Source organism: Serinus canaria, chromosome 6 (assembly GCF_022539315.1).
Source record: "Serinus canaria isolate serCan28SL12 chromosome 6, serCan2020, whole genome shotgun sequence".
NCBI classification, from domain to species: Eukaryota; Metazoa; Chordata; class Aves; order Passeriformes; family Fringillidae; genus Serinus; species Serinus canaria.
This window is the reverse complement of record NC_066320.1, coordinates 29841614-29868269: the sequence shown is the minus strand read 5'-3', so window position 1 is coordinate 29868269 and position 26656 is coordinate 29841614. Positions and strand designations below refer to the sequence as shown.

The following is a 26656-nucleotide window of genomic DNA, read 5'->3' as shown; positions in this document are numbered from 1 at the left end:
AAATAAAGGTTTAATTATAATTCCCCAGCCATCCCCAAAGATGGGCTTCCATGCTGAGTGCACTCCTATTCACTCTGTATAGGAAGAAGCTGTTTCCAACTTTTGTCTAACACTAAAATTGATCAAGACTGTTCCCTTGCAGCCATTTGGTAAAACTGGCAGCAGCAATCTCCAGTCACTATCCTGTATCTTTGAAAATTATAACCAATCTATATTTAAAATCATTACATAAGCAAAGATTCAGAGATCCAAAAATGTTAACTGCAAGCCTGCAGGATGTAAGTATTTAACAGTATTATATTTTACAGAATTTAAGAGGCAGCCCTAAGAAGGTAGACAGTGATACAGGCTGCAGAAGGTATCCACATCCTTTTAAGATCATAAAAATAACCATACAAAACAAAACTGAAAATGTTCAAAGTTTTCAGACACTATACATGAGACCTGGCCACATATGACTGCTGAGTGCTGAAAGAACTCATGACAAGTTTGATTCCTTTTTCTTTTTTAAAGAAATGCCTATCAGTAAGAATTAACCACAAGGCTCTATCAAAACAAAACTCTGACCTTTCCTTACAGACAATGTTTGGAGATATAATGGGAAATACAACTTATCAATAGTCACTCTTGTTTCCCCACACAAACTTAACTTCCTATAAATGTCATGCTAGTGCTCTTTTGAACCTCACAGAGCCAGGAATAAAGAGTTATCAGCTTTGAACTGCAACAGAGGGATGTTGAAACAGACTTCTTACAGCATTGTGCTGATGATAAAAGAGCAGTGCCAAAACAGTCATTGTCAATGAAAGCAGAAAGTCCAGAAAGAATCACTGTGAGCAGTGGGATGAGTCCCAGGGAAGATCTTCCCTGGCTTGAGGAATTCTCTGCTGCCCTCAATGTGTTTAAATTTGAGAGAACTGCCAGTGTTTGACAGGCCTTAACACTCTGATGTACACACTTGCTCACCAAGCTTCCATCCTGAAGTACAAAATTGCTCATTCTTTCTTTCCCTCATCCTACTAAATAAATTCAAGCTACTGAAACAAATGTTGGGGTTTTTTGCTGATTCCTGTCAGAGATAAATGACCACTGCAATGCATTTACCATTCACAGTGATTGTATCAGCATTCAGCTGCAGCACAACAGAAGATCTGTCCCAAATTCAGAACAAAACCAGCTTTGATGTGATTGACTTCCACCACCACCCTCAGAGCTCACCAGCAGCACACAGAGCTGTGCAGCACCAGATAAAGTCTCTTTAATTCTTTATGTTTACACAAACATAACCCTGAGAAAGGTGATATAAAAGCAACTTGGAAGAGCATCAAAACCCCAAACTGCTTTCTGGCTCTTTCTGCAGTCTACCACCAGCTGAGAGGATCCAAGGTCAGGCACAAACTCTGATTAGAAAACAAACCACTGCTTTGGGATAAACCACTTGCTCAACACAGAATGGCTGGAGGCAAGGCTGGCAGCTTCCTCTGGAGAAGGCAGGAAGAAAAGAAAATTTAATCAGTTATCATTTGAATCCAGCCCATAGTGCCTGGATCAATCCATTGAGTAGCTGTAAGTGTTTCTCTTCCAGCCCTGCTGTAGTTCTGAGGGCACACACACCTCTCATCTCCCTTGTTGTTGGCATTTGGGAGTGAACCTCAGGTAGGAAGTGTTTTCTGACAGTGTGTTCAATATAAAACATGCACATCATCCCTGGAGTTCCTTCAGGTTACACCTGAGTGAAAGAGCATGGACATTCATGTGGCAATTCTCAAAAAGTTTTCCTAGAGTCTGACAGAGCACTGATCCTCTATCATTTCTGCCATTCAACACAAGCCAGAGATATTTATATAGAAAAAATAAAAATAAAAGCAGAATGACTCACTATGTACAGCCAAAATAAATCATGCAGCTCTGCTAATGTAAATTTTAATACCAGAAGTGTTAATTTTCAGGAAGAAGCTTCAATATTTTAAAATAGATTTCAGGGTTGGTTTTTTATTCTTTAAATTGTGTCTGCCTTAGATCAATAACAACTGCAAGACTTTATTATTAGCATTATTTGACCTTTATGACCTCCTGTGGCTTCTCAAAACAAAGTCTGCGTTCAAGTTCCAGTTCATTTTGAATAGTGTTCTGGAATTTTAACCAGGATTAAGAGATTACAAATTAACTGCGAAGATTTAAGAATATAAAGTTGAACTTCTTTCTCTTGAAGGAAATAAAGTACTACTTATGCAAATAAAACTTAGGCTAATTGAGTTTTCCTTTCAACACAGATTTCTAAAACTGTCTTTAAGCTACTTGCAGAAGATGAAGCATTAAGACACTGAGCATTACAAACTCTTAATTGTTATGAAGTGTTAACTTTATTTACTTGCATGTTCTCCTCCAAACTTTAAACAAGTTATTCCTTCAGCTAATCTCCTGCTTTTTTGGGACACTTCCCTCCAACATCTCAGCATTAAAAGAGATGAACACAAACAGGTCAAGTACAATTTAGTGACAGATTTAAAGCAGTGGGGACGGCAGCACACAATAATAGACATTTATAGTGCTGCTGCCAAAGCAGGAAAAAGCAACTAACAAAAATGAATCCCTACTACTCATCTTGATAAAGAAATACTTGTTTGTATTCTGGTGCAGTCAGAAAATCCCTTGAGTCACCAGGCATCGCTTGGGAAACTGGAAAACATACTGAAGATGTTCAGTTGTCTGGAGAGTGTCCAGTGCTCCATGGAACTGCACAAGGAAGCCCTGTGCTAGAAGTGGAAACAAACTGCTGCCACCAGTGTTTGCTCCAAACAGAGCCTGACCCTCTCCATCAGTGGCCTCCAAACTTTTTTACCAAATGCCACACCAAGAAAAACAAAATTAGCACATATCCCGAATATGTATGTTTATTTGTCCAGCAGGACACGTAAATAATTTATATTGCATGAATTATAAAACATACAAAAAATAAGAGGTGTTTAATGAGTGAAATAAGCATTGTTTAAAACAGTGTTTATTTTTATTCATGGTACAAAGTATTTTCTTCCCACACCCCCAGTGGACTGCCTTGAGCACCCCCAAGGTGTGTGCACCCCACTTCAGAGACCACTGATGGCTAAATATATTCAACAAGCTTTTATGTGCACCTCAACCCTTTGAGATAAGAATCAGCTCCTCACATCCCTTCCACAAACCTGTAAATACCACACAGAAAATCACCCAGCAGGGACTCTTAAAATGCAAATAAGTGCCAAGCCACTGGAGCTCAGAGGGTTGGTTTTTTGCTTGGTTGGTTTGGCTTTTTTTGTATTTTTTTTTTTTTAACTTTAGAGCTTCTTTTTATTCTTCACATTGCTGAACTCTGTTAGCAAACACATTTTCTCAGAAGTGAAATAGAAAAGGAAAAAACATCTTTTATCCTTCCAAAAGCAACAACTCTGCACTAATTAATATTCTTCCACACCAACACACATTTATCCCCATTTTTAGCTGGTATTTCAACAAAGCTCAAGTTGTTTGAGGATATACCCTTAAAGCTAAGAAAGCAGTAGGTTGTCTGCATTTTTTAAAATCCTATTTACTCTGCAAGAAGGAAACTATCAATCAGGCAGGAGAAAGATTTTATTCAAAGCTACTTACAAACCTGACAGCTTAAACACCATGTTCACTCATTCTGAAGACTGTCTATTAAAAGTTTGCTCAGCTACAGCCATACCAAAAGAAGAACACAAGAAAGCTCTTCTATGCTCAAAAATTCAAAATATAAACATTTACTGAGCAGAAGGATTTCACAATTATGGAAATTAGTTTGTTTTACTAATCACAGCTGACTTATGCTAATGCTCCTTAAGAGCCATGGGAGAATTACAGTGTGAGCCAAGTTGAAGCAAGGTAAAGTTTTCCCTCACTGTCACTTGTTCTTCTGATGCCATAATTACATTTCCTCTCTGATTGTCCAACTCATCAGTCTCAAAGCACAAGAAGAGTTATGGATTGGAAACAACCATTTCAAACAGTAAATATGGGAGTTATACTCAAAAATTTGGCATGTGTTTCAGGAACAGACAGGATTTCAAGCCACCACCCCCCCCCAAAATTCCTTCCTTAATTTCTATTTTCTTTTAATTGGGGGCAATTTGACTACTCACATAACAAGCAGCAACATATTATTTAAATGTTACTGGAAGGCATGCAAATATAGGGAAAACCTTAACCATCACCCCTATGTGCAAAAATTGCAGTTTTTCCTGAACTGAGAAACAGACAAGGAAAAAAACTGAAAGATAACAATTAAGGACAGAGCAGCATTTTTAGCATTTACATCTTGCAACTACCTCTTGGGCAAGGCCATTTATTTTTAAATTTGGCTCAAAATTCTGTTTTCCAGTTCAAAGGATGTTCAAGGGCTTGTTTTCAGTGTTTCAGAGGCTCAGCAAACACTGCTCCAGGGCTCTATTCCAGTAAGGTTTCTGCCTTAAAAGGAAAATCTCAAGTGTTCAAGTACTATTTCATTCATTTGGGTTCAGCTTTTCAGGAAAAAAGTCCTCTGCCAGTTTTTATTGGGGAAGATGTTTGGAGCAAGAAAATACAACTTTAATGATGATTAAGTATTAATATTCCTGTTTACTAAAGCCAAGCTTTAATAAAAATCAGTTTCTGCACTATTTCCAAATTCTTCCTCTAGATACATAACAAATAATTTCTCCTCTTCTTGGTACTCCACTCCCATTACTTTATTTTCTGTCCCATTCCAATCTGCAACAGTTGTTTTGAAAGAACACAAGCAGCACATCAAACAAGTGGCTGCCTTGTCCTGCAGTTCAGAGTTTTAAAACATCAAATCACAAAAGTTTTCATGTTTCCTTACACATACAGATGAAATATCAAAATATCACCCACACCATTAAACTGTGAACCACCTAACAAGAGCAGTGTTCTCATGAAAAAACCACAAGCCCTCAGTACAGATGCAGACCTTTCTTAATTGAAATCAGTGTCCTCTGTTCTAAATATTCTACATATTTTAGCTGCAGTTAGTCTGCAATTTCCTACTCAATATTTAGTTAATACTAACTGATGAGATCAAAGATGAGTCACCTCTGCCAGCAAAATACAAGCCAAAGAAATCCACTTGAATTAGATTCTTTTTAACTCTGGGGAGAAAGCAAAAAAACCCCAAAAAAAACAAACCAAAACAAAACAAAAAAGAACCAGCAACACCAGAATATCAAGATATAAAGCATTAGGAGATTTTCCTGTATTTAAAACCTCAGGTCATTTCAACATGGACAGGAATTCCAAGAAATCTACATATCTGAGTTGGGACGAGTTTGGCATTTTCAGAACTCTTCATAGAAAGAAAAGGAGAAAAAAAAAAAAGAGAGAGGGGAACACCCTTGTCATATTCAACTCATCACCTGCTAAGACTCTACAGGAAAGTTAAAGAAACACCTCAAGGTGTATTTAATTCTCACCAGGCTAGGCTTTAACACACCACCAACCCACTTAAGTCTCAGTTTTAGGTTTACTATGCTCTATAAAAAGAACTGCAAATGGAATTACAAACTAGACTTTACTTATAAATGGCAGAAAATAATTTCGCTCTGATAAATATATAGGAAGATCTCACCTCAGAGTCAGAAACTGAAACAGTGACTAATGTATGCAATAGTTAATCAGAGGAAGGATAGAGAGCAGCCCAGCCCACTCCCCTGGTCCCCTCTGTTCTCTTTCACAGGAAGGCAAAAGCAGCAGCAGGGACCGAGGTGCTGCAGATTTTTTCAGCCTACATTCTCCAGCTAATGCAGATCAGCTCTGACATCTGGCTTGTCACAGCCACCACAAGGACGTGGTGCTGACAACCAGGAGAGAGGAGGGAACAGAGGAACAGAATGAGCAAGCAAGGGTGAGAAACAGTGCAGTACCCACTGCAGCTAAAAAGGTGTCAAAAAACAGCTTGAGGTTCCTTCTGAAGAAACTTGAAATACCAAAGCTCCAGCCTCCTGTGGAATTCGTTGCCCAGAATAGACAGGCAGTTTCCAAGCCATACTACTGAAATTCAGGAAGGCAGTTTTGTATGAAATAATTCAGCAGCATGACTTCACACTCAGGCTGTCACCCCTCAGAGCCATGTCTAGGACTGCTCTGCAGATGAAAACTTAGCAATGCACCTTTTGGTGGCAGTGGCATCACTCCTTACACCATTCATTAGCTCAGGGCCTTCCTTGAGCACTTCCAGGCTTCCACTAAGGAACTGCCCTTGCTCCTCCAGTCTGCAGCCATGAAGAGCAGCTCAGGAATTCTGACAAGTCATTTCTACGTGACTCCTGCAATGCCTTGGAGGAGGAAGGCAAGCACACAGCTGGAATATTAGATGGCCTTATGATTTGTGATTCAAAGATGACTTCACACTATCAGACTAAGACACCTAACCTGAAACGTGTCCCCTGCTACTCTGAAAATAAAATACTGTTTGGTAACACATCCCTCACTGAAAGTATTTAAAGTACATTTCAGTTGCTGAGTCACAACCATTTTCAACAGATGAAAATGAATTCTGTAACAATAAATTCCTAAAGTGTTTGTTTGAAACAAACAAATGCTCATCTGCCTCTAGTTTACAGCTCCAGAGGTAAAACACAGCTTAATCCATCTTACTCTTTCAAGAAGAGGCAATGAAGTCTTTGACAATGACATCCCCAAAAGCTGGGTTACATTAATTCCAATCTGTGTATCCCTCAAAATATTTGGTAGGTTTTTTCTCCAGAGCAATGGGAATCAGTACAATTACATGAAATAGTTTTACTAGCAACTGTTCCCAATCATATTTGACATTACTGCCTGGATCAAGGCCAGCTCAATAATAGAAGCTTTACACCACAACAGTCTCATTCCTTCTACTGCTGTTAACAAATGCTGAGAAGGATTCAGTGTCTTCAACACTTTTTAGCCTTTACACACACATATATGTATATAAATGCAAATACAAACACAATTTATACAAACATCATCAATAAAAAATATTTCTAATCTGTGTAGAACTACCAGCCAGGAGCAGCCACAGAGAGCATAAACAGAGTAATCCAAGAGTGAAATCCTGACCAAAACCTGATGTAAGGTATTTAAGGCATGGTTGAACAGCACATGTTTTTTCACTACACTGAAAAATGTACACTCTCAGCAGCCAAATCATTTAAAAAAAAAATAAAAAGAAAAGTCTATGATGCCAAAGTGATTCATGGATTTCCTGCAGGTGACTCATTAGTGCTTTCACTTTAGAGAATTGAAAAAACCCAGAAACATCTTGTAAACACAGGCTGACATCCTTCAAACAAGGGCCAACCTCAGACTTTGCTTATGGCAAATATTTACCAAGATTATTTGCCTTTTTTTTTTTTTTTTTTTAATTCAAGCTGTTATCTCCATGATTCAAAGAGGTTAGAAATACAGCTCTCAATATTGGCCAATTTCTGAACATGCCTTTATAGTTGAGGGAGGAGAGTACTTTCAAGCTGAGCATCAACTCTTTAGACTCAGGCATAACTCCTCAAGTAATGATTTGCAAGGTTTACCAATATTTTCTATTTCAACCCATGGATGTGCAAAGATTAATTCAGAGCAGCCTCTGTGAGACAGAATTTTTAAAACCAAGTCTCTGAAACCAAGCAGAGACACAGAGCTAGATCACAGCCTTTTGACAGATTATTAAACATGTCAATGAACACAAGTTATGACTTTGTTGTTTTTTTTTAACACAGCAGTGACTCATCACACAGAAATCCATTTACTCATTTCCGGGTATGAAACTGGCCTCAATAATAAATGGTCAAATGTAATAAAATTGCAGACTTGAGGATATGCAGTTTTGTCTTAATACAAGACAGAGCTATTGATCCAAGAAACCCTTCTTGTGACAGAACTGTTTCTTTCTTGGGCTTACTTTCAACCTGCTAAGGTATTTTATTTCAGAGACCTGGAGTCCACTGTCAAGATGATGATCCACAGAGAGGGCTGGAAAAACAAAGCTGCAAACACATGGAAATGGGAAAGCACTGCTAACAATTGAGAGTTTCAAGCAGGCCAGGGGACTTCAATATCACATTACCTTTAGTTAATCTGCAGGTCACACACAATAGGGATCACATGGAAACTGCCTGAAAATGCAGAGGCAGGCACAGGACAAAATGCTGCTGGAACAGCAGGCAGACAAACTGCTGGGCACTGGCAAAGCCTCCAGCAGGTTAAGGCTCACCAAGAAAAAATAAAACACAGCAATGGCTGAGTGAAAGCAAGGCATTGATGAAAGTTGAAGTTATCAAACACTAATCTCCAGAACTACAGATCATTAGTTGCTTTAATTACTGTGGGTTCAGGAAGAGCTTTCAGCCCATGCAGATGGCTGTAACCATCACAAACCTAAACCTGAGGGGTTTTCTCCCCTGTGAATGCACAAATTTCACTGACTAGCAGTACTGTCTGATAGCTTAACACCAATTACTTTGTAAGGTCACTTGCAAATCAAAGTATTGCTGGATTAGTGAAGTTGATGAACAAGAATTAGTCATGCTAACACAGATTGCAATTTTATCTAAGAGACACAAACAAACTGCGCTGAGAAGACACAACTCAAGGATGAAAACATAACACAAGAAAGTGCAGTATGAAAAACAGTTCTTTGAAGAAACACAGATAACAACGGTATTTAATGTTTATGTTAAAAGTTTGTCCAGCCTTTCACAGAAGCTCATAAAGTCTACTGCACTCAGATAGCAGCCTGGTCACATACATGTTCAGACACCTCTTTCAGCAAAACACAGATCCCAGTTTTAGAAAGCTGTAAGTAAGATCTGTGCAGCCTGCCACATGTCTGGTGAAACACACAGCTACTGAGAGTTTCTTTCTCATACAAAGAGGGTCAGAGTGGTCCTCTACATCAAAGCTACATATTAGAATCACACAGAATGACAAAAACTCATAGAACGGTGTGGCTTGGAAGGGACCTTAATGACCATCTGGTTCCAACCTCCTGCCATGGACAGCGTGCAGACATGACACAAAGCAAGGGTGGCATTTTATTTTAAAGACACCTCTACTCCTAAAGGTAGGGCAGGATAATTACCATGGTTTCAAAATTCCCTTTTACACAACTCCAGCTCAGTTTTTGTTCACGCTGCCTTCCCTTCAGTCTTGTATTAATACACACTGCACTTGTCACTTACACAGCCCGTAATCACTGACAAATTCAGAAGCGCTTTAGAAGCCACAGAATCACAGCCCGTCAAAGGGCTGGAATGGACCTTACAGATGACCCAGTCCCTCCTCAGTGCAGCCACCTGTTCAATTTCTCCGGGAAGAGGCCACCACGGGACCCATCTGCCCAAAGACGCAATGCCCGGGAGCATCCCTTATGTAAGGCTGACACCAGCCCCGCACGGCCCCTCGCCCCAGCGATGCTCCCCGGGGATGACCGGGGCCACCGGCACCGCTGCGGTCACACCGGGCGCGGACAGCGCTGCTTTACTAGCGGGGAAACAACCTCACGGAGAGGCGCGGCAGCCAGGACACCGGGACACGCGTGACCTCCCAGGGCCCGGGGGACTCGGGGCTGCTCCTGCGACCTGCGGGGGGATGGCCAGCGGTACCGACCCGCCGGGGACACCGCGCCGGCCCCGCCCGCCCCCGGCGCTCGGGAGGCTCCCAGCCCGCCCTTCCCCGGGCGCGGCCGCTGGGGTCTCACCGGCTCGCAGCTGCAGGCTGCCGTCCCTCCGGCTGCACCAGAGCGCCCGCTCCCCGCTCTGCAGGATGTAGTGGTCCTTGGCTTGGAACAGCTCCATGCTGGCGCGCCGGGAGCCGCCGGCGGAGAGGGACGGAGGGCGGCACGGGAGGAAGGGGCGCTCCCGCCGCTCCCGCCGCCGCGCGCGGCCCCGGGGCGGAAGGGGGAATGGCCGGCGCGGGGGCGCGCGCTCCCGAGCAGCCGCGCGCGGGGGCGCGCGCACGCGGGCGCTGCCCCGGAGCCGGAGCGCGAGCGGGCGGAGCGGGCGCGAGCTCGGGTTCCGCTCCCGCCGCCGCACGTGACAGCGCCCGGCCCCGCCCCGCGAGCGCTTAAACGGGCAGAGCAGGGGGTGGGGCCAGAGGGGGTGGGGTCTGTGCGGGAGGCGGGGTCTGTGAGGGGAAGGGCTGCGTGCCCGACCCTGCCCGGCGGTCCCGGAGGTTGTTCGGCCCTTTTCCCTCAGCCGCTTCCCGTCAGATCAGCTCCCCTCCGATCGCCTCCCTTCAGCCCGGCTCCCCTTAGATCAGCTCCTCTCAGCCCTTTCCCCTCGGCGGGCTCCCCTCAGCGCCTTCCCCTCAGCCCTTTCCCCTCAGTCCGGCTCCCCTCATCCCCGCTCCCCTCAGTTCCGCTCCGCTCAGCCCTCAGAATGTGATGCACGGTATAACTCGAGGTGAAAGGAAATCTCAGGACCACAGCACAGGGCTCATCGTTATGTTAAATATTTATCCAGAAGGCGGCATCTGATGAAAAGGCAAATCATTCCGTCTCTTCTGCAGGCAGCAATGGAAAATGTACCTGCAAACTGCTACAGACCCTCCCCAGCCTTATTGAGGGCTTGCCCACAGGTTCCAGAGTTTTTGTTTGATCACAGGCGCTGAAGTCCCACTCCCTGTGAAATTGAGGAAGAGATGGACACAGACAGAAAGCATCCTGTCCTGCATACAGCCAGGGCAGTGATGGAGCAGCTCTGGTGGGCACCTGGCATCCCAGTGAATGGGCTGCTGGCTGCTTCAGTTCGCAAATTAAAACATTTACCAATTATTGTTAAACCACCTGCAGAAGGAGAAAAACACTACTTTCAAACCTCTCTTTGAAAAGATGGGTTTCTCTCATACTACTTTTCTCCATTGATATATATTGGTGATGCTAGAAAACACTAAGTGACTAAAGGACATTAAGAAATGAGAAATCTCATTATTAAATTTGAACAGTCAAGAGCGAGGGAAGAGCTTGATTTTGGGAGGCACTGAGCAGCCAGTCTAAAAATGCATTTAAGTGGCATTAAAGGCATTACTTTAGATGTATAATTTAAATAGCTTTTATTGAATACTCACGTCTTTTAAGATAAGCATGCACTTCAGAACTTTTCTGCTTTGGGACTAGGAATTGAGCTTCTCAGTGGGTCCAAGCATCATTTTTGCTCCCATGTCTTTAGTCTGCACTATCATTCACTAAATATTTCTCTCTTGCAACATCATCTCTATCATAGGGTCACCATTAAAATACTTGCAGGGATTTCAAGGACAGACTTTTGTTTTGCCTTTTTTCCCTCTTTGATCAGAGCTTTTTTTTTTTTCTCCCCCGTGGATAGTTTTCTGTTTGCATTCAGCATGTTTTCCATATTTCCATAGATTCACAGCTGGCTGCTGTTTTTATGAGCCTTTCAGCTTTAGTTAGCATAGGGGAAAAAACCTGAAAGCTAATTTTGCATTTTTGCAATTCATTGTCACTAGCTGATGGTGAGGAAATGCGTAGGCTGACAATTCGTCATGCACTCTTTCAGTATTACCTGATTGCCAGCAGCTTGAGCTCATGTTTAAATGTTGGTTAACAGAAAGGGATGTGATTTAGTAACACTCCACACTTGGAAGTACAATTGGCTGGATGGATTGGACAAATGCATCACTCTTCCTGAGGTGAAGGGTACCAGATTTGGAAATGGCACTGTAGACAGGGGGAGGAACTTTATTTCTAAATGTTAGAAAATTCTTGGGTCATCTTTTTTGATGCCAAACTACAGAAGCCTTTCTTGTTACCCTTTGTACTCCTTGCTAGTTTTTAACCCACCTGTGCTTTGTCCTTTCTATTTTCACCCCTGTGTGTCCAAGTCATCACCTCTGTATTCCTCCCTGGCATTCCCTACCCTCTTCCATGTGCCTCTGTTTTCCTTTGGAGCTTAGGAAGGTTCTCTTAGTGAGGTTTCTTGCCTCTTCTGAAATATGTTTGTGAGAAAGCTTTTGTGTGCTTTTTAGAGAGGGTCTGCTGTGCATTAAACAGAGACTGAAAAATCTGTTTTGAGAAGGAACTTCCCCAGAACAAGAGTAAAACAAGAGGGTCTCCTGGCAGGCAATCTAGTGGATAAAAGAGATTTGTTTGGAACTAGAACATTTTCTGAAGTGCCTGTAAATGTACTACTGAAAAATAGTTGTGTGTTGTGTTTTATAACAGAAAAATACAAAACTACTGGCATGAACATTAGCTTTTTGGCAAGAAAATGCAAAATCTCAAAACCCAGGGAAAGCAGCTCTGCATAAGAATTTTTGTCTGAATTTATTTTTAGCTTTCTTTTCACTGAAGAAGCTTTTTGTGGCAGCTGTAGTTATGTCTAAAGGAAGAGGAACTCTGGTATTTCCTCCTTTGCCATGAAAATCTCTTACTTGCAATGGGAATATTTCTATTTCAGTAAGCACTAGAAAGAGAACAACCTTCTCTCTTCAAAGCAATGTGTATGTGGTTAATATCTGCAATACACTCTATGGCTTATGGACAGTGTATTGATTTCCCTCTGTTGCACTGGCTCTTAAGAGCAAATCAATGGGACCATTTTCAAAAATAAATGAGAATGTTTTGATTGCCTACGATTCTTTTATTCTGGAATTGCAAATTGCACTTTGCCAAATACCAAGCTGGTGCACACATAAAGATTCCTTACTGTGTTGTTGGGCTGCCTTCCTCAGTTAAAATATGGTTTATACTATACCAAGGCTACATTTAATTCATAATTTCTCCAAAGTAAACAGCAGGCTGTTATTCACGGCCATTGTAATCGAATTTGCATCTCATTTAAAACAGATTCTACTCTCTTTTCCTCAGTCTGAAGAAGTTAATGGTTTTATTACCCTTTGGAAGAACTTCTCTTCCTTTTTTTACTTTTAATTTGGGCTTGAGTTTTTTCTAAAGAAGAAAATAGCTCACATCACAAAAAGAAAAATTCTGCCTTTAAAAAGGATTAAAAGTAAAATTTCAGGATCACTGGAATTTATCTTTTAGAAAAAAAAAAATATTTTTTAAAGGTTTTTTTCTGATACCATTTAGCCAATTTGAATTCATTTTACAATTAGCTTTCTTGGAAGTTGCTTTAATTCCCCCAGGGTTTTTTTTTTCTATTTTAATATTATAGAAACAAAAGACAGCATCATCTTTGTAATGTTACCGGTGTCTACTGGATCTAGCTTCTTCCTCAGGATGTATCAGTAGACTAGACAGTAAAACATCAAAAGTAACTATATATATATATATATATATATATATATATATAGGTATATATACACTCAAATAAATATAAATATACATTCAATTTTTGCATAACTAACTTTATATTTTTGCATTACTTTTATTTTTGCATGACTCTGAATACTGTGGAGGCCAAGCATTAAATGACACCTGAAGAACACAGTAGTTGCCAAGTGCTGAAGTGTTATACATGTCTTTTTGTCACTTTTCCCTGGGTTTGGCTGCCCTAGGAAAGGAAATGAATTAGCTATTCAGTGCAAAAATCTGTCAGTCATATGTGATGGAAATAAATGCAGGAAAAGTGGGAGGGCGGGGTTGAATCACATTCCTCTTGCTCCCTGTTCTCCTGGCACTCATTATTTATACAATATTTATGAATTATTATGCACTGTTTACATTCATGTCATGCCCAGGAGCTCCAGTTCTGATAAGGATCCCCACGGTGTGAGGTGCTGTGCAGAGCCAGCAATGGCTGCTCAGATTCCAGGGATTTAGAGCCATTACAAAAGGCAAGGTCAATAACAGAATGAGGTGTTTAAGGGATAGGATGATGAGGCATTTTTCATCAGCTTGAAAGGCAGTGGTTTCAGCATTCCAGGATTTAAGCATTACTGAGTTGTGATGGAAAATTATTACTCCATTCAGTTAATAAAGTTTTAACATAAATATTTATATCACTCCATTCTCTATATTGAGAATAATATGCTTTCAAAATAGCACTTGTCCAGCTGCAGCAAAAGCCTATGCAACAAATTAACTTGGGGTCAAACTCTCCTTTCCTCACCCCAGAAGCTGTTCCAGAGGGAACTTTGCAGAGTAAGGTCTGACACACTGTGACATTCACCAACAATACTGGATGCTGCTAAAGCCAGCTTAAATAATCCTTGCCTCCTTCCCAGCTGTGTGTTTCTATTCCTGTCCCATGCCTGCACTGGATAGCCACAAGCATTTGTGCAGCATATTGTCAACTGGATTTGCAGATGCACAATAACCTATTAAATACTATTTATGAAACTGGGTATCACAGTAACTGAAGTTAGAACAAATTTACCTGACCTTACTGAGCAGAAGGAGCCTGATTTTGTGGAGTCACTTACCTTAGTGTCACTCAGACAGTGCCAGTGTCACATGAGCTGAATCAGATCATGGCCATGCTATGGATATGTTAATGCCAACCATGCCTGTGTTAGGAGGCAGTGCCATAGAATTGGAAAGGGTTTGGAGAACTAGACACGTGCTGCTGAACTATGCACACTTCAGGGGCTTTATTTAAAATTAGATCTAGTTTTGTCCTACAGATCCCTCAGCAGCTGGAGCCTGTCAGAGGTAGTTCTGAAGTACATCTCCTGTTTTCTGTTGCAGCTCTTAAGGAACTCAATTCATGTGATCACATATGGAACAGCAGAGCCCTGGGATGAGCCTCAGGGAGTGTCATCCAAAAGAGCTTTTTCAGGGACCATCACCTTTCCCAAATGTCATGAGGTGGAACAGTAAGAGTGGTCTTCTGGAAGCCTTGCTGTGTCTTAACACAGATGAGGTGATTGCTTTTAACAGTGTGAGTGAAATTTCTCAGGCAGAAATGTGGAGCCATAAAAAACTCTCTGACACACATATCCATGGGTCTCCAAGAGAACTCTTATTTACAGAAGCTCAGCCTCTACTTAATGCTGCATTTACACTGCAGATACACCTCAGTGTTTAAGAGGAGTAGGGATGTGTGAAGTTCAGAAAGTGACACTCAACTCTCTCCTCCCAAGAGCAGAATCTCTAGCTGCCAGGCAACAATTTAGGTCAAAAAACACTTATCAGCTTTTCCTTCATCTGTGGCATGTGGATAAAAAAGTCCTGTATAGATCTGGCAATCCTCAAGCTCTTGATGCTCAGTTAAGTACTGTGCCGGTAATTAGAATTCTTATGACTCTCATAGGACAAAACCAGAAGATTAAAAGAACTTTATTTTCCTGTGAGATTATATGTTCTATACTTGAGTGACTAGGAGAGATGATCATTGCTATATACAGGCTAAAAGTGTTTATTGCTGGCTTTGCTTTCCATTTGCTTTTCCTTTCTCGTGCAATGCTATGTAGGTCATTGTCAAACCTAGGAAAAGAAGATAGACATGAGAGGGAAAAAGAGAACTGAAAATCAGAAAGAGTCCTTGTCCTTGAACACATAGCAGGTTCTTTGCACCACACTTTTACATTTATGACTAAAGGTAACATTTGTTCCCTACTATGCAAAATTCTTATAGCCTGACTATATTGATATGTGTAAAATGTTTTAAATTGCCATGGCAACAGTTTACATTTGTATTTGTATGCAGATAGATGAAATCAACGTCTATCTTTTATGGTAATAATAATAAAATAGGATTTATGTATGGTCATACCTCAAACAAATCAGGGAAGTTCTGTATTTTTGTTGGAGTCTGTCAGGTTCTGCAATGACAGGGGGGACTGCCAGTGAGAAGCAAGATTGTTGTGGAGCAAGGTGGAATAAGAGTCACATGAAACACTTGGCAATGTGCTTTTCACTTTGATATTTTAATTATATTACAACATCTATCTATCTGAACAATTTATATCCTGCATTTCTGTAATAGGTTTTACGCTGGCTCCATGGCTATGTGTGACAAATCAGAGGGCTGTAACACTTTGACAGGTATGGAGCTACACAAATGACTCAGCTTCACCTGATGTTTCTGAGATAAGGCCAAAGGCATTCCTAAACAAAATTTTAAAATATCCTAGAAACTGCATATAAATGGTCAATTGCCTCTTTGGGGGAAGAGACACATAAAGAATTGCAAGGCACCCTTTTATTTATTAAGGCCATATACACCATTACACCATATAGGATGTGGGAGGAAATAGAGCTATCCCTGAGTGATTACTGAAGGGAAAATGACAAGCATGTGTTGTTGTTGCAGGACTTACACTAGGTCATCAATCTGGTAGGACCAGCTGGAGACATGATTAGCTTGGAGAAGTAAGTGCTGACCTTTGAAAACTGACAGAGGATGAGGCCCCTCATCCCTCAGAAAGTAGGAAAAGTATTCAGGTTTCTAATTTCCTATTGTTTCCCAATGTCTGTGAAACCACTGGGCAGTTATAACTTCCTATATATTGAGGAATCTGTGCCACCATCCTGATCCTAACAAAGGGAAACTAGGAAGAGTTACAGAATTTTAGATCTTTTCTTAAATGAAAAGAATGAACAGAAAAAACCCCAAAGTATGTACTTTCAAATACCTGCAAGACAACTAAGTGTGAACAGCTAAGATAATAAACATGAGATTGAATCAACATCCTTTCTTCTTATGAAGGTTTAGCAGACTTGGACAATAGTTGTGTCTGTACTTTATACAACTTTTGATCCTGTTCCTTTTGATTTCCCTGTAACTACTGAAGGAAATATGGTCCACTTCTGGTACAGTCCTAACATTTGGGAAGTTTCTCCTGGAGAGTGGTTACTAACTGTTCACAGTCCAGTTTGGTGCTATCCTGGACCTTTGCCAATGGCCCAAATAATGGAATAATGAGTGCACTTAGGAAACTCATCAGGCTAGAAGGGTCAGAGATCCTGCTGTGTATCAGGATTCCATTGTGAGCTCATTGTGGCAAGCTGAATAAATTACCTGAAATGAATGAAATGCCTGGCAAGAGGAAAAATTTTCAAGAGTAATAATCATCTGTATAAATACAAGCTCAGGAAGAGTTGGTTAATCAGGAGTTCTGGGGTAATCCTAGATCATAAACTGATGGAGGAGCCAGTAACAAAAAAGTGAAAAAGAAATCCATTTATACTACAATGAATACACAGGAGCATTATGCATAAGACCTATGCAGTAATCCTTTTACTCTGCTCTGAGTCAGATCTCAGTGGGAATTCTATATTCAGTTTGATACAACCATTTTAAGAATTATCTATAGAAAACAGGCCAAAGGAAATCAAGGGTAATCTGAACTTTCAAGGCTGTGATTTATTATTTCAAAAAGAGGGATTTTTTGGACTAGTTTCTCATTGGAAACAGGAAAACAGTCTTGAAACACACAAGAATTTCTGGAAAGAGGACAAGAACAACTGGTTTCTTTGCCCAGTGTTGCTGAACCATAGAATGGTGGAGGCTGAAAGGTACCTGTGGTTCAAGCCCTCTGCTCACAGCAGGATCAGCCAGGGAGGTTTGTCCAGGTTCACATCCAGAGGGGTTCAGGTATCTCTAGAGACAGTGATTCCATCCCCACTCTGGGTAATCTGTGCCACTGTTTGGCCACCCTCACAGAAAAACAAAAATTCTTAACTCTAAGTGAAATTTCCTGGTTTTCAGTTTGCAGCCATTTCCTCTTCACAGGAAATCCATGAGAAGAGTCTAGCCCCATCTTCTTCCCCCCTTCAGGCCTTTACACACTTTGAAAAGGTTCCCCCCTGAGTTCCCTTTTCATTCTGAAGCTAAACAATCCCAAGTCTTATTCCAGAAAATACAAGTACTGAGCATAACCACAGGAAGAATGAGTTAGACAAACAAAGAATGAGTTAGAAACAAAGCATTTGGCTAAACAGGCCTGGGAATAGGCAGCTCAGTGACATTATCTGGGCACTGTCCACTGCTGGTGTTGTTTAAGAACAGGTTAGGCAAGACAGGAACGAGGTAATGTGATCTCTTCCTAGTCACAACCTACAAGGATTTGCTGCACCCTTAATTTTTATGAATCTCAGTCTCTTTGCCCATTTCCACATTTCTTTAACCTTCTTTTCACCCATTCCCTGTCTTTCTTGTCTAATGCATGGGTCTGTCAAGCAGCAGTAGAAGTTTCTGTAGCAGTCCCACAGAACTGCAAATACTTGCCAGCTGCAAGAAATTGCAGCATCCATCCTACCAACCCTCTTTGCTTTCTGTGCCTCTTCCTGCTGAGTTCTGAGCCTTTTGAACTATGGGCTTCATGTCATGTCCTGTGTGCAGCTCTTGTGAGGTCACTGCCTCGTTATAAATATTGTGCAAATTGAACCTGGGCATCCAGAATCACCTGAGAAATGGTGAATTATCACATTTCAGTGGATTCCAGCACTTCCCTAAGGCTGTAGATACTTCACCAGAAGGTTTGGGCCACAGCTTCTCAATTTATTGTTTTAATTAAGAAAAGAAAGTCTCCTTCATAAGAATTTTGTTTCTTTCTGTGACATTTATCAATGCTTTTTTTCTTTTTTTACTAGGCAGCTGTTGTAAGCTGTGCAAGGAAAAAGGGTAAAAAAAGAGAAAAAAGGCTGACATTCCATTTCTCCCCCCTCAGCCATATTTACCTCTTTACAGAAAAAGCAGCCCTGAATGGGCAAGAAAAAACACCCCCAAAAATGAGAAAGCAAACATGAGCAAGTCCCTAAATAACTTTCCTGTTTAACTAAACCAGTTTGAAATGAGGTTTCTGAGACCAGCTGGTGCACCACACAAGCAATTGTTCTGTTTGGCTGATTTGATTTGCCTCGAGCTGCACTGTTAATTAAAAGTGAAAAAAAAAAACCCCTTAAATTTGCTAACAATCCTAAAAATAGGAGCTCCTGTCCTACTCTTCATCAAACACAGCATCCAAAAGTAATCACAATTTAATACTAACAAAACCAACCATAGTAATAGGATAGATTCTCAGCCAGAGTATGTAATTTTAAATATCAGTTTTGTTTAATATTTTTGATTCAGTTTAAGAAAGAGAAAATGAAAAATGTATGTCCTGCCATGGTTTTATAATGCCTGTGGGGAAAGAATTTGGGGAGCACTGGGAATCAACACTCAACACCACTGGGTTATATAACTGACACTCAAAAAATTCCCTGTGCTACTTGTAAACTGAATAATGGGCACATGACCTATGCCCATGGAGTATGTCATGACTGGAAAGCACTTTGGAATCAGGTAATTAAAAGTCTACATAAGTACACACAGAAGCATGCAAAGCTCCATGAGATGGAAATCAGGTGAAAAATAATCCCCAACAACTGTGATAATTGAATTAATTTATGTGGTCACTAGTCCATCATGCAAAGAACAATTTTTGCTCTATACTTACATGTCCTCTTCTTACAGCCCAATTTGTTGAAGGGAAGGCTGTCTCAGCCATGAAATCATAAAGACTGGAGCAATCCTTAGAGTCAGAGGTTTGTGGCTCCTTGGCAGCTTTTCTTGGTGACATCAGTCACTCTGAGGTGATATGCAATCACTTCCTCTCAGGGAAACAGTGGCTCATACGAATTCTGACCCAGCCTGGCTTTGACCAAGAGCACCCTCAACAAAAGAAACATTTACTGAATAGATAATTGTGATTTTAATATCTTGCCCTTCCAAAATGGGTTTTTCAGAAATCGAAGTGTAGCTATCCCAAAGCTGGTCAGCAGGGACCTCTGGAGATTGTTAGCCTAACCTTTCACTGAAATATTATATCTTGCTGCTCCTCCCAGTACATCTTCAAAGCCTGTATAAGGAAAAATAACTGATACAAAGCACTGGGACTACTTAAATCCTGCTCTTATTTTGCAGTTTTGAGGGTTTGGAGGGTTCTAAGAGCAACACCTGAGCCATAATGACGTTGATGTGCTGAGCCAAAATGATGTTTATGTGCCCTAAGACCGACACAAGCGCTGCCCTCTCTGTCCCGCCGTGCGGAGCTCGGTGCCAGCCGCTGCCCCCGGTGCGGTTGTGACGTCACCCGCGGTTTTCCCGTAAAGCCGCTGGGTTCGGGTCCGCCGCCATCCGCGGGGCGCTGCTGCCCCCTGCCGGCCGCCGCCCGCGCTACGTCACGGGGCTCTGACGTCATAGCGAGGTGCTGCGAGGGGGCTGGGACTGTCCCCGCACATCGCAGACCTCGGGGGATCTGGGCAAGGTGGCTTTGTCACCTCCTGTGTTAATGCTGATGGAGCTGCAATGGACCATTTTCATAGTGCACCCGTGCAGAGTCACAGAATCACTGAATTGTCTGGGCTGGGAGAGACCTTCAGGATCATCCAGTCCGGCTGTCCACCCCTAAAGCCCAAAGCACATCCCCCTGCTCCTCTTGAACACCCCAGGGATGGTGACTCCACCATCTCTGTGAGCAACCAATTCCCAATGCCTGAGAACACAGAGAGTGAAAAAATTTTCTTCTGAGATCTAACCTGAATGTCCCCATCTCAAAATCTGTACAATGAACATTTAATTACCACTCACTGGCACTGCTAGGTTCTTCCACTGAGTGGATTTGCCTTTAGCAGAGCATCATGTAACAAAACACGTTAGTTAGGAACAAGTGTCTCAGATCAAGCCCAAGGAACTTTAGGAGCTGAGATTTTAAATTTGACAGACTCTTGGGGTTTTGTTTTGTTGTGCCTTCTGCACATGACCTGCTTGACTCAGACTGGAAATGTCCATTTGAGCGAATACAAAAATTGAGTCTTTTCTTGCTCTGTCATGTACAGGAATATATATAGGCTCTGTTCCAGCTTCTGAACAGCTTTGGCTGTCCAGTCCTTGAGACAGAAAATCCACCAGGGAGGACAGGGGAAATTGTAAGCACAAAAAGCTCCTTAAATCTCCTGCCCTCGAGAGGAGAGTTACAGGAAAAGAAGCAGCAGGAGGGGATTACTCCGATGGATCAGGCTTCACCAGCAAATACTGGGGACTCATGCAGAGCTCCCGATGGAAAACTGAGAGACAGAAAGCAAAAATAACATCATGTGACAATGAGAGAATTTCACCCTCTTGGTAGTGTAGCTTGCATGGTACAAAATGTGAATAAATTATAAAGATAAATGCTTTAAGCCTCTCTGTAAAAATCTGACAATGCATGTTTAATTTTAATTAAACCAAGAAAGCATCACTTATGCTAAAGAAATAACTTTTACCAGATTTATTAGAGGAAAGCACAATACACATTCACAAATAATAACGATATGTCTCAATTCTACATTTCTTGCTTGATAAAAACCAAAAATTCAAGTGAGTGAGTAAAATTTGCAAACTTTTTCACGGTGAGCATTGATACAGGGCCTGGTTTTACAGCTGGCTGATTCATTCTCTCCTGTAGAAAAGCCAGGCCCATCACACCAACGCTGACCTGCTCACTAATCTCAAAAGCAGGTGTCACTGAGAGCAAGGCATTTGAAACCACACCTTCCCCAGTGCTTTTTCCACTTCAATTTACCATCCCCTCCCTCACTTAGGTTGTGCTCAGTTTCAAGCCCACAGGAAATTAAGAGCTGCTGCTTGTGTTCACTCCAGAAGAGCTGCTGGAAAAAATCTGGGTTTGTTCTTTCTGAATCTGCAGGTTTGTATTTCTTTTGATATTGATGGATTAGGATTGTGGATGATTTTGAGATTTAGAATGAGGATTAGAGTTGTGGTTATGGAATAAAGAGGGGCAGAAATGAGCCAATGGCTTTTTTTTGTGGTTTATAAACTGAAACAAACTCTAATGCCTGTGTTGGGGTAATTATCTTCATGTAGATCCAAGAGTGGAAATATTTATTGCTTTTATGTGAAGATCAAGAGTGTCACTTGCAAGCAGTGTTCTACAAAACCCAGCTTGGAATCTGAAAGTATGCCCTGTTAGAATGCTGGATATGTCAATGTTAAAACTGGAAGTGCAGGACCCCAAGGCCTCCAATGCAAACCTGACATGTTTTATAAGCTTTGAAAATAAACCCTAGAAATGGAGGCATCCCCCAGAGCACACTGCCAGCACGGTGGGCACATGCAAGGTGAGAAAGTTCTCTTCACTATTACAGGAAACCCTTTTCCATGGCAGTCTTCTGCTCTTCCAGCACGGCAGGAGGAAATTCTGGGGCCTGGGAGGGGCAGGGGTGCGGCAGGGAGGTGGCAGTGCTGCACTGGGACCCTCGTGGGGACACTCGGGTGAGGTGACATCAGCAGCATCCCTGGAGGTGACACTGATGCCTTGTGAAAGCTGACCTAGAACAGAGGCTGGACAGAGCTAAAGAATAAAATAGGGATTTATTAGAAAGCTTCAATGGACACACCCTGGGCAGCACCAGAGCCCAGCCAGGGCCACACCCAAGATGAACCAAAATGGTCCCAAAATGCACGACTGGTCACAGGGTCTCTCCTTGGGATCAGCTCTGCTCCATTCCCACCTTGCAGTTCATTGTCCCAGCCCAGCTTTAGCCCAGGCACTCCCACCCTGCTTGTTTTTCTCTCTCCAGCCCACAGGGTTTGTGCTCCTGGGCTGAGATTTGGGTCATTTGTCCTTGGTCCCCAGCTAGAGCAGGAATCATTTTGTCTCTCTACTCTGTGAAAAGAGCTCATCCCCTGCTATGAAGCCCAGCCCCACACACTAAAGCAGCACAGAATGTGAAAAATATAAAATCTAAAACCTGAGGCATCAAGACCCGTGCCCTGCCCTGGTTCTCTCATCGAATGACATCCTGTGGGGTGCCTCAGGTTCCTGTGCCACAGCTGGATACATTAGACTCTGACTGCAATCCCAAACCAGGGATGTGCACAGACAGGATGCTGGGCTCACACTGTAAATCTGAGGCATGGGAGAACCAGAGATCAGCCATGCAGCTTCTCATGCAGCTCTATCAAATCCACATCTTCTAATTGCACAACCATGTCTGTTTTTTAGCATAGTCAAGCAAAAACTATTTAAGGCAGGGATTCCCTAAGCACTTAATTGTATGTTATACAACAAGAGTTACGTGTCTAATTGTTACTGAGAGAGGAAAAAGGTATAACAATAATAATTGCTACAATTCCTTCCTTCTCCAGTAGTGCCTATTTTCCTTGAAGTAATCAGGAACTTGTTGCTAGGTAGTTAATATTAAAGGTACCTTAAATATTTTAATGTGTCTATGCTTGCTGTTTCTAGGCAGCAATATTTGTTTATGATATTGTGATCCAACCCTACCTTATATCCTTTATTCAGTGTAATCTAATACATCCATACAGCTAAACTTCAATCCTCATACTTTTATTTGTCACAGAGCAGCATATTGAAGTAACTACTCTTTAGAATGAAAAGATAGCTCTGATGTACAAGGTTTAATATTTGTCAGGGTGCTAGTTAACAAATTTAGGAACTAAATGAAACAAATAAGGCCATTTTAAATGTGGTAGTGCTTCAGTGCACTTTCAGCACCAGCAGATGCTTCCATCTGCCATAGTGCACATTTTCAAAGTTTTGAAGCAAATTGGATGATTTCACTCTTGGGTAGAGAGAAGGCAAATTTGGATTGATTTACAGTTACCTTGATCCTTGTTTTCATTCTTCCAGGCATGTTCCATCTTACGAGCTGGCTCCATACTGGGTATGCAGTCATGCAGAAACCTTGATAAATGTTTGAATTTATTGGCTCAAGGTCAAGATCACTTTTAATTTATGAGAGAGGTTAGAGTTGAACTCCCAGCACTGTTTTTTGACCAAACTCTCTAAATTTTTAAGAGAAATCTTCACATGCTCTGTCTTGCTCTTTTTTCTAAGTGGTAATAGGTCAAGAGAAAGAAACATTTCATGTTTGTGGAAAGGCAGCTGGGGAGAGCAGGAATGGAGATGAGACAGGAGCTCATCATCAATTGTGACACAAGGGAAGGTCCTGGGGACCAAGGACTCACCAACACCTACTGAAATGCCCAGCTGGGGGTGTGTGTTATCATTTCATCAGTCCTCTGGAAGTAAAAATTGCTGCATGTGTGGCTGCTGGGCAAAACTGCTTTAGGTTTTCCTTGCTTTCATCTCATCCTGATTTAAATAAAATAGGAAAGCTCACACTGGGTTAAACATTATGGCTCTCACTAACAGATTTTACAATCTGAGCTGTGCACTTGGAGTGGCAAGACAGAGTGCTGACAACTCCTATTCTTTGCCACAGATCAGTATGGGCAGCAGAAAAAACTCACATTATCTGCCTGCCAGCCCTGTGGGAAACGCGCAAGGGAATTGTTCCAGACACTGCTCATTTCTGCAAATGGAAGGAGCAGAGCTTTCCTGACAAGACAGAAATGGATGAGGACTCAAAGTTCACAAAATGATGAAAAGCAATAAATCAGGGCTTCAAGTTACCCATGTGGATGATTTTGCAAATCTCATCTGTTCACTGTCAGGGGCTGCAGAAATGCAATAAAAAACAGGCTAAGTTCCATAATGTCTTTGTTGCCAAATTCAGGGTATTTCTTTTACTGTTTTAAAACTCAGCTAAACCCCATTTTTAAAATTTATTTTATATTTGTGAAGTCAGATGAACAGCAGACAGATCATCCATCCACTGAACTAGTAGCAGTATTTCGAAGTTTGTTACATTTTCTTGCCTGCTCACCTCATTCCTAACATGGGCACCATATTTAATTAGAAATTAAATAATTAACTAGAAATAGTTAATTATTTTCATCTCTATCTCCATCCTTTTTCCCAAGACTTCCAACAACGTTATCTTTAGTGCAAACCCTATCAGTGATTTCTGTGTTTGTTGTGGCACACGTCAGAGAACATTGCACAGTCCTTGAATAGATGTCAAATGTAAAGAACCAGGGATAAAGAACTCCAGATTACATTTTGAATTCTGAAACAATTCTGTGTTCTTACAGATCAATGCCCTTTGGAATCATTTGCTAAAATATGTGTGGCAAATGTGCTTTTATTCTTGCAGTCCGAAATTTAATGTAAGATCCTCCATTTCTGCTTGCCCTGCCATTTGCTGGTGCAGGGACATATGGAAGTTAGAGGCTGGCTGGACCTGTTCCTTCCTTTCATGCAGATTTCCAACTTCTGGAGTGGAAATTCTAGCAGGAACAACTGAACTAGCCTCTTTATTCTTTCAAGCTGCATATTTATAGATCCTGGAAAGATGTTTGATGAGAATTGGTGTGTTCCCCTGCTTTGTAACCAGCCTCCTGCCCATCTTAAAATAACTCTTGCTCTGGATTAGAGGGGCTGGCATTCAGTTACATTGGTCTCTAGTGTTACAGACCATCCATGGTCCCTTCGTGGTTCACAGGCACAGGGACTGATCCCCTGCACAATCCTATGGATGTGTTCTTTGGGCAGAGCTCAGCAACCCAAATTATCCAGTCTTAAAGGCCAATGGATCTCAGTGTCACCCATTTAACTTTAAGCAAAATATTTATCTCAAGAAAAAAAATAGTTTAAACACACTTGTATTTGGCTCTCCTGTGCCATTGCACATAAAGAGGTGAAGGTGCTAATAAAACCACTACTTGCTAAAATGATTGTGTTCATCTTCCATTAATGACAGTACTATAGCTACCCAGAGAAGTTTGGCTTTGGAATTTTAGTATTTACAGTAAAGTTGCAGGAAATGGTATTTTGTATGGTTAACTTCTGGCTTCAATCTGTATTCCACAGCAAGTGCTCAGCTCAGATTAGTTTTTCCTGAAGGCCTCCTTTACCCAAGTGGCCCAGAAAGGCTGGATTTGTTTATGTCAGAAAAACTTTTACTGCTGGCTTTTGTAACAAACCCAAAATTTTATGATATTCAACTTTTACAGCACTAAGATTTGTTTCTAGGGCATCTGCATTTTATTTCTTGGACACAACAGGACCAAAAGCACAGAAATTATTGCTCATTACTAGGCCTTTAGTCTAAGCCAATTTTTCCCCATGTTTGTGTGTTTTATTTGAGTAATGATGTGGTGCCTTCTATTTAATTACCTGAGTATTTAAAAAGATCAAGACATGTACATTATTTAAGGAGGGAAGCTGAAAACGTAGCAAATTAAAACCTTCTCATAAGCATACCTTGACTGAGATTTGTCCTCTTCAGCAGCTGTGTGCCAGCCAGCAGAAGTTATTTTTTTATTAGAATTATTTTTAAAAGAGATACGTTCACTGAGGACACTGGATCAGGGTTTTCCTTGACTTACCTTGACCTGAGGTGCAGGGGCAGAATCTGCCTCTACAAACTGCTGTGCTGCTTTCCTGCCTCCTGGGTGAAGTGTGATTTGTACCCCTTTCCTTCCCCACCTTGCCTGCAAACACAGCTGAGCCAACATCAAGCTGAAAGCAAACCAGACCCCAGACAAAGGGTTTGTCCCCCCCTCTGGAGAGGAATTAGACACCAATTCCTGTCTCACCCTGCTCCTGGGGGCAATGTAACTGCTGCCCCTTCCTTGAAGCACAGCATGGTTTGGCAGTCTGTAAATAAATAGTCAAAGTGCTATATTTACAGGAAACACAATGCCTTGCTGCTGTGAGGGTTTAAATATAGAGAACAGGCCACTACTGGCATTTAAAATAGCACTAGCTGGACAAGATAGTGCAATCAGAAAATAGCCTAAGCTTTTACTGTGGTTCCATGTACAGGCTTTTCGTATCCCTCCTGCTACTTTCAAATGAGCTGAATCAGTGCCTTTTACTGACAGGATCATTTGCTGTTGAATAACTGCATTTT

The 26656-nt window shown here is 41.6% G+C and overlaps 2 protein-coding genes across 4 annotated transcripts in view; one reads left to right on the top strand and one right to left on the bottom strand.

The window, feature by feature from the left end:
- INPP5F (inositol polyphosphate-5-phosphatase F) overlaps nt 1–10017 on the bottom strand; it is a 40389-nt gene extending 30372 nt beyond the window's left edge. The window contains exon 1 of the mRNA XM_030240970.2: nt 9725–10017. Within this exon, the coding sequence (XP_030096830.2) occupies nt 9725–9821 (97 nt within the window). The 5' untranslated portion in view covers nt 9822–10017. The remainder of the gene's footprint in view (nt 1–9724) is intronic.
- Nucleotides 1–26656, top strand: part of TIAL1 (TIA1 cytotoxic granule associated RNA binding protein like 1) — a 256506-nt gene that overhangs the window by 180921 nt on the left and 48929 nt on the right. The window contains exon 1 of one of the 3 annotated variants that reach the window (XM_050976375.1): nt 16012–16016. The exons of the other annotated variants lie outside the window; for them this stretch is intronic. The gene's annotated coding sequence lies outside the window, so the exon portion shown is untranslated. Of the gene's footprint in view, nt 1–16011; nt 16017–26656 lie in introns of those variants that run through there. 3 annotated transcript variants of the gene reach the window in all.